Source organism: Ambystoma mexicanum, chromosome 1p, assembly GCF_040938575.1.
Source record: "Ambystoma mexicanum isolate Mex_15411 chromosome 1p, UKY_AmexF1_1, whole genome shotgun sequence".
Classification (NCBI taxonomy): Eukaryota; Metazoa; Chordata; class Amphibia; order Caudata; family Ambystomatidae; genus Ambystoma; species Ambystoma mexicanum.
Window position 1 is genome coordinate 1,084,916,910 of NC_090921.1, and position 14,309 is coordinate 1,084,931,218.

Sequence of the window (14,309 nt, forward strand, 5' to 3'; positions counted from 1 at the left end):
AATAAGTGTTGACCAGTGCTAAATTAACAGTCAGCAGCGAGCCCCACACTATCACAAACCTCCCCAACGGGTCGACACTGTTTAGTTTCCTGAAACTGAACTGAGCGATGCACAAGTGCAAGTACCCCCCGCGATTGCGAAGAGTAACTGGTATAATATCGCTGCTTACCCCAGGTTTTAGCGAACAGCTCTTTAGTGGGCCCCAATGCATGTGTCTCTTGTAACATAACGATCTTAGGGGAACATCTATTAGTATACGCCAACACCTTGCGAGCCTTAATGGGATGATTGATACCTCGCACACATTCCAAGAGAAAAAATTGAGTTTAGCGTTCGCTCCAGTTTTGGACACCATTATTTAAGCACTGTTCTAGTCGACCGTTCAGCAGGGAAATGACATACTCTTTGTTGTTGGAGAGGTCTTCACATGATTTAAACTTTTGTGGGAACAGCCCAAACATAGAAACTAAATAGCCCTGAATTCCAACGTTATTCAGGCAGTCCAACAGTAAATACTTAATCACACCCACACCCCTCAGCCTCCCCCCACCCTCATCATCCTCCCCAACTAGACGATGTATTCCCAAACACAAAACACCAATAAGCTTCATGGGGAACGCTGTGAGACCACCTAACGACTCTAATAATCAATAGCAGCTCAGCACAGACCCCATGCCAGGTAGTGTTACGCCTTAACAAATATTGCAACCAGAGCGGCTAGACCGCACCGTCAATCATTGGCACTCATATTCGAGGGGGCAGTATGCGGCGAAGAACCACCCCCGCCATCACGGTCCCTCGTCGGCTGCGGGATGGCGATGTTGGCTTCAATATATGACAGCTTCTTCAGGATCCTGAAAGAAAAGGGACCTGCCCCCGTGTTGCAGGCAGAGTTTGGCAGGGTACAGGAGGGCATATTGCACCTGGCGCCTCCGAAGCAGCTTCTTGACCGGGTCAAATGATTTGCGCCATGTGAGCACCGCCCCTGCAAAATCAGGGTAAATATGACAATCTGCACCTTTTTCCCGGGCCAGTCGCAGTATTGGGTCCCTATCCCGGTAATTAAGGAGCCTGACCACTGTCGTCCGAGGAGGGGCGCCCGGCACCTGGTGCGCTCTTTCAACAAGGAAATGTTGTGAGAATCCAGCTGGGCCAAACAGCGATTTAAGAAGATTTTCAATAAAATGCTCCATCGGACCCTTGCAAGCCGTTTCGGGAATCCCGACAATTCTAATATTATTGCGGCGGGAACGCGATTCAAGGTCGTCACATTTATTGTGGACCCTGTTAAACTCCTGCTGGAGATGTGCTATATCACGGCCATGCTTCGCCACCTGGTCCTCAGTTTCCCCAACTCTGGATTCCACCTCTGTGATGCGGGCCCCCTCCTTCTCCAATTTTTACTTTAGGGAACGAATGGTATAAACTATGTCATCCAGCTTAGTATTTACGGCAAGAAAGCCGCTCTGTACAGTTGCCAATAGGTGGTCCTCCCTCGCTGTCGTGGGAGAGCAGGACTGCCCATCCGCCGGATGGTCTCCCACAGTTGCAGAGGATTTGGACGGAGTATTGGTGTAAGTGTCCATTGGGCCTCTCTTCTTAGATGCAGTTCCTTTGGTCATGGCCTAGGGGTGTAAGGACCCAGTCAGGGAGGAGTAGGTGAGGGAAGGAGGCCCAGATCAGCGTATGCAACACAGCCGCCGCCCCGGTCACAACACGGCCACACCAGACAGCCGCCACGCACCAAGTCCAAAAAATGAGGCGGCCGGCTCTGCAGTAAAGTAGCACCCCTTGCGTGGCAAAGGATGCAGAAGGCCTGCTACACCAGGTCAACTGGCCCAAAAAGCCAACCGCACCAACGTTACCAATAGAGCTGCCAAAGCACTGAACCACCACAGCAGACAGCAAAAGCCGGGACCAACAGTTCAGGAATGGGGCCTCGAAGGTGTAAGGAGCAGTCTGCAGCCCAGCAGCATCACTGAAGAGATCTCATATGTAAGGGCACCAGGGAGAACAGACCATGCAGCACCCTGCGCCGACAGAGCTGTAGGACGCGCACCAAAACCTCAACCCCAGCACACACGGGCTGCATGAAATGAAAGAGCCCCACTCACCACGTCCTCACATCCACCGTGTGCCACCAGGCAGGGGCTCAAGCCTCGTCTCCTCCAGGCCAGGGTCAGAACATAGGGGAAGGCAGGTTGCACCTCATTCGTCCCGGCGTCGATGTAGGTCAAGGCCCCAGCGCAGCCACATCCAGGATCACCGCCACAGCTAGGTCCGAGGGCGGTGGCTAGGCCCTCAGAGCCCACCTGCCAGTTTTAAACGGGCGAGCCTCGCCGCAGCAGCCCGCGGACACCCCAGCCCACACAGCCCGGTGACAGGCAGAGCACTCAGCGGCACCAAGGAGACAGCCCGCTGCCCGCTCACATGACCAGAGTCAGGGCAGCTTGCGCGGGACCTCCGGCGCCGAACACCGAACCCCACCGCCTACCGGACCAGCACCTAGACACCGCAATGTGCCGTGACGGCTCCCGAGTCCGGCACCCGCCCGATGATCCAAGCAGTACCACGGGAACCACCGCCGGGAGCCAGAGGGGGCCAGGAAAGGCACACATCCAGCGGGACAGCACACAGTAGGCGCCAAAGATGGGTCGCTGCACTCCGGTAAACCGCTCCTCACGGCGCGGGAAGACCACCACACAGCCCTCCCGAGCGCGCAACAGCTGCAGTGGGTCCAATTCACAGGAGCCCGGCACCCCTTCAGGATGAAATGAGGTTCCAGATTGCACGGAACCGCCAGCAGTCCGCAGGGTCAGTTGAGCGAGCACAGGATCAGGCGTAACCGGATTAATTAATTGCAACGGATTTTGGTCGGCAGGAGCTCTCCACTTAAGCGGCCATCTTGCCTGGCAGCTCAACAGCGACCCGCTGCTCCCACATTTTGAACTATATTACTTAGCAGGACAGCTGCAGCACTTGTCAGAGTGGTTGTCGCCAGACCATAGAACACGCCCCGGTGCAGGCAGTGATTGGTCACTACTTGCTGAGGGAGGTATTGTGGTTGGAGAAGGCCAGAATCCAAGACCCCCCCCTACCTCTAACGGCTAGGAAGGAAGGTTTGGGCCAGAACTAAGGCGTTGCTAAATTTGGGGGAGCTGTACTCTCCTCACATACCACTGACAGCGATTTATGGAGACAATATACTGGACCAGACACTGGTGAGGTCCCAATGGGAGGAAAAAGGGCTAGAAACGGTGGGATATTTCCCCCCCCCCCCAGAGGGCTTCTAGAGTTTTGAGGGATTGAAGAATGGTTTGGGGGGGGGGGGGCAGAGAGGACAGTTTATGACATACTCCACATAGGTGTGTGGGCCATGGAAGAGATGGCAAGTTTTCTCAGGTCACCTGGAAGATGATTACACAACACTGGGGCTATTGTAGGACATTTCAGAGGGGGGGGGGGGGGGGGATGCATGGAGTGTTTAGATTGTACCAGGTACTGCTCTCAGCATTATCTGAAGACGTCACCAAAGTAAGGTGTAAGTGGGAATCGGACATAGGCAGGGAGTTTACAGAATCAGAGTGGTCGAGAATTAAGTTTTACCCCAAAAAAGTCTCAAGGAATGCTAGATTCAAGCTGACCCAGTTCTATGTGTTTCACAGGGCCTATAGGACTTCACATCTCATTTTGCAGTTCCCGGGCTCGACACGGGGAGTGTGCACTAGGTGTGGACAAGGAGGAGCTGACATGATGCACATGTTCTGGGCCTGCACAGTAGTCCAAGGGTTCTGGCAAGAGATGAAATTGAGGCTCAGAAAAGGAGGCATAACCAGATATGCCTGGTCACTGGAGGCTTGTTTACTCGAAGTGTTCCAGTGCCCCAACAGTGGTAAACCAGCAAAGGTTGATAGACCTAGCCTGGGTGTTGGCAAAGAGGAGGCTTGTCATAGCGTGGATATCACAAGAAGGGACATACATAAACGGGTGGTGGAATGACCAGAGACGATGGTCTAAAGCCAAGGGTGCAGTGTGGTATGGTGCTGTGCAGGCCGGAATGATAAAATGTTTGGAGAATATAACCGCCTGGAATGCACTGGTATACTCACTGTTTAGCTCGCCGGATGACAAACCCCCCCTCAACTCCCTGACAGGTGCGGGATTGGGGAAGGGTATGATAGAGGAGGAAAACAAGGAAAGGATTTAAGGTAAAATGGGACAGACCCGAGATAGGAGGAAGGATGTGCCCCTGGTGGAACTCGTGTAGGTTACAAGCTGTGAGTTACTACTGGTTTTGTTAACTTGGAAGGGGAGGTTCTATAGTGGGGTGGGAATTTAATGACAATATGTTGATCTTGAGCATTGATTATAAAACTGTACAGTGATGGAATCAAATGTGAATAAAAAGATTTGACCCCTCACACTACTTGGACGACAATGTGATGGGGTTCCGCCAAGTCATTTGCAAGCGTGCAACGTTCAGAACTGCAATAAAAGCTCATGTATAGATGGCATCAGATATCTCTCTGCTTGCATTTGGCGCCACAGGTGAAGTATATGTTGGAGGGGCTGCAGAGAACCTGGAAAGTAAATATGCACATATGGTGGGGATGCCCTAAACAGCGCTATTTGAGGATGGCAGTGCCCTAATAGCTTGAGTTTTGGATGTGATCTACAGGCCGATCCAGAACTTCTACTTTTAGGGTGGCACATCCCTTTTCTTGATTAACTGATCCAGCATCACATGAGACTCTAGCTATACATGTTAACTTCTACTAGATGGGGCATTACCATCAGATAATATGGGAGGGATACTGCTGGAATAAATATAAAGTAATGTCCGATTAAGATGTGGCAAACTCCATCCATGGAGAAGCTACCAATGCCCTTCCTTACGTTTCCTATGTTGTGGGGGTCCTTTCTACGATTGTCAGTAAAGATTACAATGCACTTTGCTATGCCATGAGGCTTCGTGCACTGGGTCCATCAAATGTAAAAATATACTTGTCTTCTCAACCTTGACCATGATGATTTTTTTTAGGTGTCAAATTTTTGTTTCTGAAGTGTAATAACCTTGTTCTTTCATACTAGTATTTGAGTTTCTGAAGGGGGTGAGCAATGAGCGGGTAAAGATTTAAAGGAAAATAAAATAGTGATTTTGATGGATAATTGAGATCACATGTGTCTGCAATGAACATGGTTTGAACAAAAAAACGGGTTTTGCCTTAAATAATTTCACATATTGCTGAGTTTCAGTACGAGAAGCAGTCTTAGCGAACGCAAAGCTCCCTCCCCAATTTCATTTCTGAGGAGCAAAGCCCACTGAAAATTGTTCATGGTCAGAATTGGGCACCAGAGCACCAACGCTTGAGCACCATAGCCCTCATAGGAAGAATAAAGGGTCCATCCCATTATTGTTAACCGTCTGAATCCTACGATTTAATTTTTGACAGGGATCCGATTTGGCAGAATCTTGATCATATAAGCAGTACAGTCATTCAGCTAACAAACCCAACTGCACCATCTAAGATGTGTTAAATACGTGAAACAAACTAAGCAGCCAAATACAAATTAGATTTAAAAAAAAAAAAATCTATAAGCAAATGCTGAAGATGGAAGAATTGTAGCCTTTATAAACGAAAAAAGTCAGAATAGTAATAGAGCCTGGATACTAACAAACACACCAAAACAATGACAAGGACTCGGATGACCAGCACAAAAAGATTCTGCAAACGTGTACATTTTTCGTTAAAGACCACAGTAGACATGCAACTGCAATAAGGTAGCAATTTCCGATACAGCCTTAATGAAAAGATGAAAAAAGAAAATTCTAATCAACAACGTTGGGAGGCTCCAAATGTTTTCAATGGAGGTAAAAAGATCACCAAGAGCCCACGAATGAGGGTATCAGTCTTTAATCAGGTATCTATAATGGACCACAGTGCTGGAGTACTGGTATACTATGTACTTTGGACTTTTTACGTTGTCAAAACATACTATCAAGAAAAAATCCATTCCTATTCATGGTGTACGATCAAGTAAGTTTGTGCATATGCACAGGAGAACTATAATCATGTTCCAAATTATTCACCACGGCTGAGAAGAACGAGTTACTTACCAAACTGGTAACGTTCTTTCGATGGGATGTTCCTCTGATGTATTCCTTATCTTTGATATCATCCATTCCAGCTTGCTGGCCTCAGAAATTTTTTTCAGTAGAGGGCACTGCACGTCGACGTCCCTCGAGTCGGTGTCCCTCGACAGCCTCCGTATCGGCGTCGACTTCATCAGGAGTATAAACAGACTCGCGCAGCGTCCGTTGCTCAGTTCCATTTTGAAGTTCAGATTTGCTGTGCATTCATTGGTTAGTATCCTTGAAGGAGCGTAAGCTGCAACTACAAGGGAAGTTTTACTATGGGGATGGATGGGAGGGGCGATAAGGAATACGCCAGAGGAACATCCCATCGAAAGAACGCTACCAGTTTGGTAAGTAACTTGTTCTTCGAAGGGATTGTGTCCTCTGACGTATTCCTGATCTTTGATATACTCCCATAGCAGTAGTATATAGAGGAGGTTGGAGAAAAGGTGAAATATTTCCCTTTAAAGATGTACAGAATGCAACACAGCTTTCCCAAATCTTGTCTCCTGGCTATAGGAGGAATCTAGGCTGTAAAATGTGGTAAAAGTATGTGCGGACGGCCATGTGGCAGCCGCAGATATATCTTTAATTGGGACCCCTCTTTGGAGGGCCGAAGAGGCTGCGATAACCCTGGTTGAATGAGCCCTAAGATGTTGAGGGGGTTCTTTTCCTGCCAATTTGTAGCATTCTAAAATGGTCAAAATGATCCATCTTGAAATGGTCGTTTTTGTGATTGGCAATCCTAATATGTGCCCTGCATATCCTACAAAAAATTGGTCTGCTTGCCTTATCCTAGTAAGTCTGCTAATATAAAAACTCAAGGCACGCCTTGGATCCAGCCTGTGTTATCTTTCTTCCTCTTTCCCTGGATGGGGAGGAGGATAGAACGAAGGTAAGGTTATTTTCTGAGTAATTTGGAATTCAGAAACCACCTTTGGGAGAAAATTGGCCTTCACTTGTAAGTCAGCTTTGTCTTTATGAAATATTGTATGAGGAGGTTTTCAAGATAGAGCTTGTAATTCCCTCACTCTTCTAGCAGAAGTTATGGCCACTAGAAAGACTGTTTTAAAAGAGAAACTTTAGTGAACAAGAATGAAATGGTTCAAAAGGAGTACCCATCAGAAACTTTAAGACTAGATTTAAGTCCCACAAAGGAACCTGAAAAATGTTTTGGTGGATAGACATTTGTTAATCCTTTCAGAAATTGGATTACTACGGGTAATTTGAAATATGAAGGCTCCTCAGCGGTACGCTTAAAGATAGACAGCGCTGCGAGGTAGCCCTTGACCGGACCAATTTGGAGACCTGAGTTTGATAAGTAAAGCAAGAAAGATAACACCATCGGTGTATTACATGAAAAGGGTTCAATATTCTTTTCCCTACACCAGCTGCAAAATTTGTTCCAACGGCAGCGGTATAAAGACTTTGTTGCTGGCCTTCTGGCTGAAAGCAACACCTCCGTAACGTCAATCAGGAGATCCCAATCCTTGTATCTCAACCTTTCAGAAACCAGGTGTGAAGGTTGAGGGTTCTGATATCCGGATGGAGAATCTGACCTCCCTTCTGCGAGAGAAGATCCTCTCTTTGCGGAAGACGAATCGGAGGACAGATGGACATGTCTAGAAGGTCCGGGTACCACGTTCTCCTGGACCAATCCGGGGCAATTAGGATCATGGCTTTCCGGAACCTTCTCAACCTCCTGATCAATTGAGGAATGACAGGGACTGGAGGAAACGCATGCAAAAGTGGAAACTCCCAGTCCACTACGAACGCGTCCCCTACAGCTCCTCTCGGGGGAAATTCCCTTGAACTAAACTGATCGCACTTCCCGTTGATGCTGGTGGCAAACAGATCCACTTGAGGGATTCCCCAAAGGGTGAAGATCTCTTGAAGGACTTCCTGAGCTAGCTCCCATTCGTGGGAGACTGTGCTCTGCCTGCTCAGAGCGTCCACGGTCAAGTTCTTCTCGCCGGCTAGGTGAACTGCCGATAGAGAGATTCCTTCTTGAATTGCCCAAAACCATAGCTGCATTGCCTCTCTGCACAGTGGCAGTGACCCTACGCCCCCTCTTTTGCTGAGGTAGTGCATGGCCACTGTGTTGTCAGTCATTATCAGGACATTTTTTCCCTGTACTGATGGCAGAAAAGCTTTAAGCGCTAGTCTGATTGCTCTCAGCTCCAACAGGTTGATGTGTAGTCTGGACTCCGATAGAGACCAACGACCGCTGATGGTCAAGTCGTTGGCATGAGCTCCCCACCCCGTGAGTGAGGCATCCGTGACTACTGTTATCTCCGGCCATGGTTGCCAAAACTCTTTCAAGATGTTCTCCTGACAGGCCCACCACTGAAGGTCTCTAGCTACTCTGTCCAGGACTCGTATGAGATCAGACATTGTTCCTGAGAATTGCGACCACTGGGTTCTTAGTGCCCACTGGAGGAATCTCATTCTCAGGAGAGCCTCTGGCACTAGGAAAATGCATGATGCCATGAAGCCTAGCAACCTCAGAAAGTCGAAGGCTGGTAGACTTTGGGCATTTTGAAACTTGGTGACCATCTGAAGAATATCTTGAACCCTCACCTCTGGTGGCGAGGCTTTTCCCAGGGAAGTGTCCAGGACTGCTCCAATAAACTGGAGTCTGTGATGGTATCAACTGTGACTTCTTTAAGTTGAGGGAGAAGCCTAGCTTGTGAAGGAAGTGGCAGACATAATCTAGCTGGATCTGAGCTTGTTCTGGAGATGCCGCTCTGATCAACCAGTCGTCCAGGTAGGGGTAGACACGGATCCCTCCTTAGACTTGCAGCCACCACCGACATTAGCTTGGTAAAGACCCTCGGGCGGAGGTCAGCCCAAATGACAGAACTCGAAATTGATAGAGAGTTGCCAATTGCAAACCTCACGTATTTCCTCTGTTGGAGATGGATTGGCACATGGAAATAAGCAACCTGAAGGAATAGAGATAGCAACCAGTTCTGAAGCTGGAGGGCCTGAAGGATCTGAGAAAGGGTTACCATCTTGAACTAGTCTTTCCTGAGGAATTTGTTCAATTCTCGCAAGTCCAAGATGGGTCTCAGTCCTCTGTCCTTCTTTGGTACTAGGAAGTAGGGGGAATACCAACCCTTGTTCCTCTCCACTACGGGTACCGGTTCTATGGCACCCTTCTCTAGCAGGTCTAAAACCTACTGCATAAGGAGCGGGTCTGGAAGCTTCAAAGAGTTGCTCCCCGGTGGATGACTCGGAGGAGTGTGTAGGAAGGGTAAGCAGTAACCTTGGGCAACTGTCTCCAATGCCCAAGCATCTGACGTAATAGCCTGCCATTCTGCCAGATGTTGAGTTAACCTGCCCCCTACTGGTGTATTGTGAGGGAAGACCTCAGAGGTCAGAGGTGATGCAGATGCCGAGGGTAAAGTGGCACCTGCTGCTGCGGCTTTTCTACCTTTGACCCGTCCACCACGGCTGAATCGTCTCTGGCCCCTTTGAGCTGGCTGTCTTCTGCCTCTTTGGAATGCTGAGTAAAAGCGAAAGGACCTACCCCTCCAGGATGTACCTGTGGGACGATTTGGAGTTTGCCGGATTGCAGCCCCCAGGGATTTTGCTGCTGCTTTGGATGTTTGCAATTTCTCCAGGCTGTCATCAGCTTTCTTTCCAAATAGGGAAGTGCCGTCAAAGGGCATATTCCGAAGTCTGGCTTGCACATCTGGAGCAAACCCAGACTTCCGCAACCACGCAAATCTGCAGATTGTGGTACCTGCCGCCATGGCCCTGCTGATGCTGTCAGCAGAATCAATACCTGTTTGGAGGGACTCGCACATTGCATCCTTTCCATCCCTGACGATGTTTAAGAATACATCCCGTTCTTCTCCTGGGAGACCGTCAGCCGCAGATGAAGCACACTCCCAAAGTGTGTGGCTGAATCGTGCAAGTGGCGTTGCTAGAATTAAGCGCCATGCTACCTGCCGAAAATAATTTCTTTGACATGGCATCAAATCTTTTATCATCTCTATCCTGTGGAATAGTAGGGTATGCCGACTTACTGTTAGATGAAGTTGCTGCTTGTACAACTAAACTCTCTGGAGTTGGATGCTTACTCAGATATTCAGGCTCTGAAGCTGATACTCTGTATTTAGCAGAAACCTTTTTATTTACTGCAGGGATAACCTCAGGAGTTTCCCAATTAGCAGATATTTTTCTTTGCAGAGCATTATGAAAAGTAACAGGATCCTCCTGTGGACCTTTATCTAAAATATCAGTAAGGTCATCCTGCTGAAAAGAAGGTGTAGGTGTAGTCCACCCCATAAATTCAATTATTCTAGCCATCAGAATCCTATAAGGAGTCTTAGCATGCTCTCCAGGATCTGGTTTAGCAAACTCTACTTCTGTAGAAGTATCTAAACCACTTGCCTCATGTAGAGACTCTTGGAGATATTTTAACCTGTTCTCCTCAGATTAACTCCTCTGGCATGGGTATTGTAGTCCTTTGCAGACCAAAGGGTCTTTCATTGTCGGAATCCTGCCCTTCCTCATATATAGAGGACAAGGCTCTAAAGTAGTCGGACCTAGGATATGGTTTAAAACTCATCTCTAGGGAAGGAGGAGCTAACTTCGTTGTCACTGCCTGAGAAAACGCTGAGGTTGTCGACGTGGACGTCATAGGCTTCGACAATCCTGAAAAAGGTGTCGAAACAGTTTGAAAAGACCGCGATGCACTCGAGAGGATCGGATTCCTACTCGGCGTCGCCGAGGTTATCGATGGTATCCTCGACATCGTGGCCGGGGCTTTCGACACCTCAACCACTTGTGACGTAGTGTCAGTTGTAGGTTTGTCTTTCATCGGGGTCGACGACGGCGTCGATGAAATCGATGTATGCGTCGAAGGGCCATTCAACAAAGGTGTCAATGACGCAGATCTGTGAGTCAAAGGCGCAGTCTTATTGGTTTTACTCAAGGGTTCATGACTCTAGAGTACCTTCTCTCGCTGGGTTCAACGACTCGCAGCGTTTTCATTTTGTTGGTCTTTCACCCAGAGTATCACCTTTAGACGTCTCCGAGGGGGTCTAGGCCACTTTCTCGAAGCATCGTTTTACGGAATTCCTCCCACTAAGGCGGAGAGCTGTGTTTCGTGGGGCAGGTGACCCTTTCCGGGGAAGTAGAAGGAAATCTACGACGCCTCTTCTTGGAATGTTTTGATCTCGAAGACTGATGATAACCGCTTCGAGATCTTGAACGGGAATGTTTCTTCTTTCGACGAGGAGACAAAGGTCTCAACTCAGCCGAAGAAACTTTCGAGTGAGTAGAAGTTTTAAAGCCCTTACCTCTTTCTAACTTCCCCTTACGCTCCTTCAAGATTTTCGCAGTCATGGACATGCAGTCCTCACATTCCGAACAGTGATGCTCCGATCTTAGGCACCACAGACAGATCCTGTGAGGATCCTTTAAAGACATTTTCTTTCCACAGTCACGACATTTCTTGAAACCGGACCGAGGGGTTGATGGTTCGGATGAAGAAGCCATTGTATAATGGAAATAATCTTCAAAGAATAAGAAGGTTTTTCTGAAGAAAGGAACCGAGCGTTACGTTTCCGAGGCCCATGAAGCACGGAAAAACGGAACTGAGCAACGGACGCTGCGCAAGTCTGTTTATACTCATGATGATGTCGGCGCCGATACGGAGGCTGCCGAGGGACACCGGCTCGAGGCACGTCGACGCGCAGCGCCCTCTACTGAAAAAAAATTCCGAGGCATGCAAGCTGGAATGGATGATATCAAAGATAAGGAATACGTCGGAGGACACAATCCCTTCAAAACAAACATTTACTATAATCAGTGTTTCCAATGGGAAAAAGTCAAAGGAGTACTCACAGTTGAAGCAGCTGTCCGGTCCTCGGTGCTGCTGATGCTGGAAACTGGCGTTTTGCTTAAGACTGAAATGGACCCGGAGGCCTTGATCAGAGGGGCACTAGAAATTGTGGGTCTGTTCAGAGGAGTAATGTTGGACAAAAGTTGCTTGCTCTCGGTAGCACTCGTGGACAGTGTGGTGTGAGCCTGACCATAATCAGGTTGAGTCTCTAAAGATTGCGTCCTTGGCGTGTTAGTTTGATTATTTAATAGGATAGCAGTTACACTTGGTTTTACCTTGCCCTCAAACCCAGAAAATGCACTCAGCCTCTTCAGTGATGAACTTCTCTTAAGTATAAGGGGCTCAGCAATCACCTTTCGAGTTGAGGAGGCACTCCGCTCTTTCAGAGAAAAGCCATCAAAGAGCCGGTTCAATTCCTCTCCCTTGTCCCGTGTGTCGCTCAAGTCCCCTTGGCTGATGGACTTAGACCGGGAAAGAGTGCCTTTCCGCCGCTCACAGTCCTGATTCATTGCTGGGCTCAAAGTGGCATTAGCTGATGTTGCATTAGTTTGAGCAGAGCTAGGACCACTGATGGTATGATCACCTTTCAACGGCCCTCGTTTGGGAGTGGAGTTGCGGGACAGATCACTGCGTTTTGAAGATCGCCCTCGGTCCAGTTTTCCTGCCTCATCCAGGAGAACAGGCCTGGGTGGGAGGGGCCGTGGTACCTTGGGTTGAGTCGTCCCATTGGTAATGGTGGATGGAACATATAAAAGATTTGGTCGGTCCTGGCTTAGAGTCCTCTGGAAACTGGAGGTTCGGCTAATCGACTTTGGCTGTGTGGAAATAACGACTAGCTCTCTGGCCCGAACACTTCTGTGCTCCGATGCCTGGGGCATTGCAGATGCAGAGGAAAAGATTCTGTTGAATAAGAACAAAACAGAGTAATATTAAACCACAGTATTATGAGTACCTAAAACAATGCAAATTATGTGATCACATAACTCCTTTTGTAGCTTAACTTCAGGCAGGAAAAAAGCGTGATTTATTTAAAGAAAAACAGACATCTTCATTCCCAACAAAGCAGAAAAAACTCAAATGTATACATTGATAAATTACTGGTATCAAATACTGTTATAAATGTCAGTCGGTCATGGTGTATGGTTTTTAATACATTGCAGTTATCTGTTAGCATAAACATGTGTAGGGTGCTGTTAACTGTTAGGCTAAATATGTTATGCCAGGTGCACCTTTTAAGTGTGCATTTGTTTACCATGTTGCTACCCATGCAGCCAGTATAGAACATCATGTTATTGGGTTACCTGGGAAACACTGTGTATATAAGGCTTGGTGATTGTTCAGGTGATGAGATGCGGTCTGGGCAGGAGGGCCTCTTTATGCTAATAAATACTTATTATTTCAAGCGTACCTGTAATCCTGTGGATCCTTATTTAAATCAGTATTATACCAACAGTGAGAGGTCACATAAATGGTGGCCTGCAAGGGACCAGGAGGGCAGAACAATGCCAAGAGACATGGAGAACTGATTTAGAAATGGCAACTATCCCGGTCCTCATGTGGAATCAGTCAATCGCCCCTCATGTGCCCAAATTGTTGGAAGGCCAAAGGTTCAATCAAGAACATGGGTGCAGAGAACAAGAAGTGCTTGCAAGCGCATGCAACAGTGCAGAGAAAGCGTATGGCACATTACAGGGAGTCCTTAACTGGCAGACCAGGGTAGAAGACAACAGGACCGGAGGACTTCTTGTCAGACATAGGGATCTTGCCTGATCCCAAGATGACTTCCAGCCTATTCATGCTCTCAGCTCCCAGAATCACACTTAATCAAACTCTTAGAGAGAACAAACAATTCGGCGACACTCAACAGATGGATCGGATGGCTGGTCTATTTACTTTGCTGCTTTTCAAGGCTCTAAACGTTGCTAGAAGTTTTCCTCCTAAGCCTAGCTAATAAACGGTGTTTGGCGAATATTGTACAATTCCTATTTTACAAATAAATCTGAGTAAGACATACTGACATTTACTACATCCTTTCAATGCCCCTGGCATTTGTCAACCAGAAGAGGATCAGGTTATGGAGTACAAATTGCTGGTCATACATCATCCCGCATAACCTGATTTGGAAAAGTCATTTGTCATCACTCAAAAGTCGAGTTCAACTTCAGGGAAACGGTATCAAGCAACGTATAAGGGCTCAGGGCTTAAAAATGTAATATAGCGTCTATTAAACACAGTGTACGAGACAAAAATACCTTTTATTATACAATGCTGAATGCTTGTCTCCAGGTATACTGTGTGGCGAGCACCTCCGGCGAT

At 47.8% G+C, this 14,309-nt stretch overlaps 1 protein-coding gene across 7 annotated transcripts in view; it reads right to left on the bottom strand.

The window, feature by feature from the left end:
* The window catches only part of USP21 (ubiquitin specific peptidase 21), a 1,008,218-nt gene that overhangs the window by 711,384 nt on the left and 282,525 nt on the right, over positions 1 to 14,309 (bottom strand). For 6 of the 7 annotated variants that reach the window (XM_069604671.1, XM_069604661.1, XM_069604666.1 and 3 more), the window contains one exon: positions 11,996 to 12,893. In XM_069604671.1, the coding sequence (XP_069460772.1) occupies positions 11,996 to 12,893 (898 nt within the window). The remainder of the gene's footprint in view (positions 1 to 11,995; positions 12,894 to 14,309) is intronic. The other variant, XM_069604676.1, reaches the window with a different exon arrangement.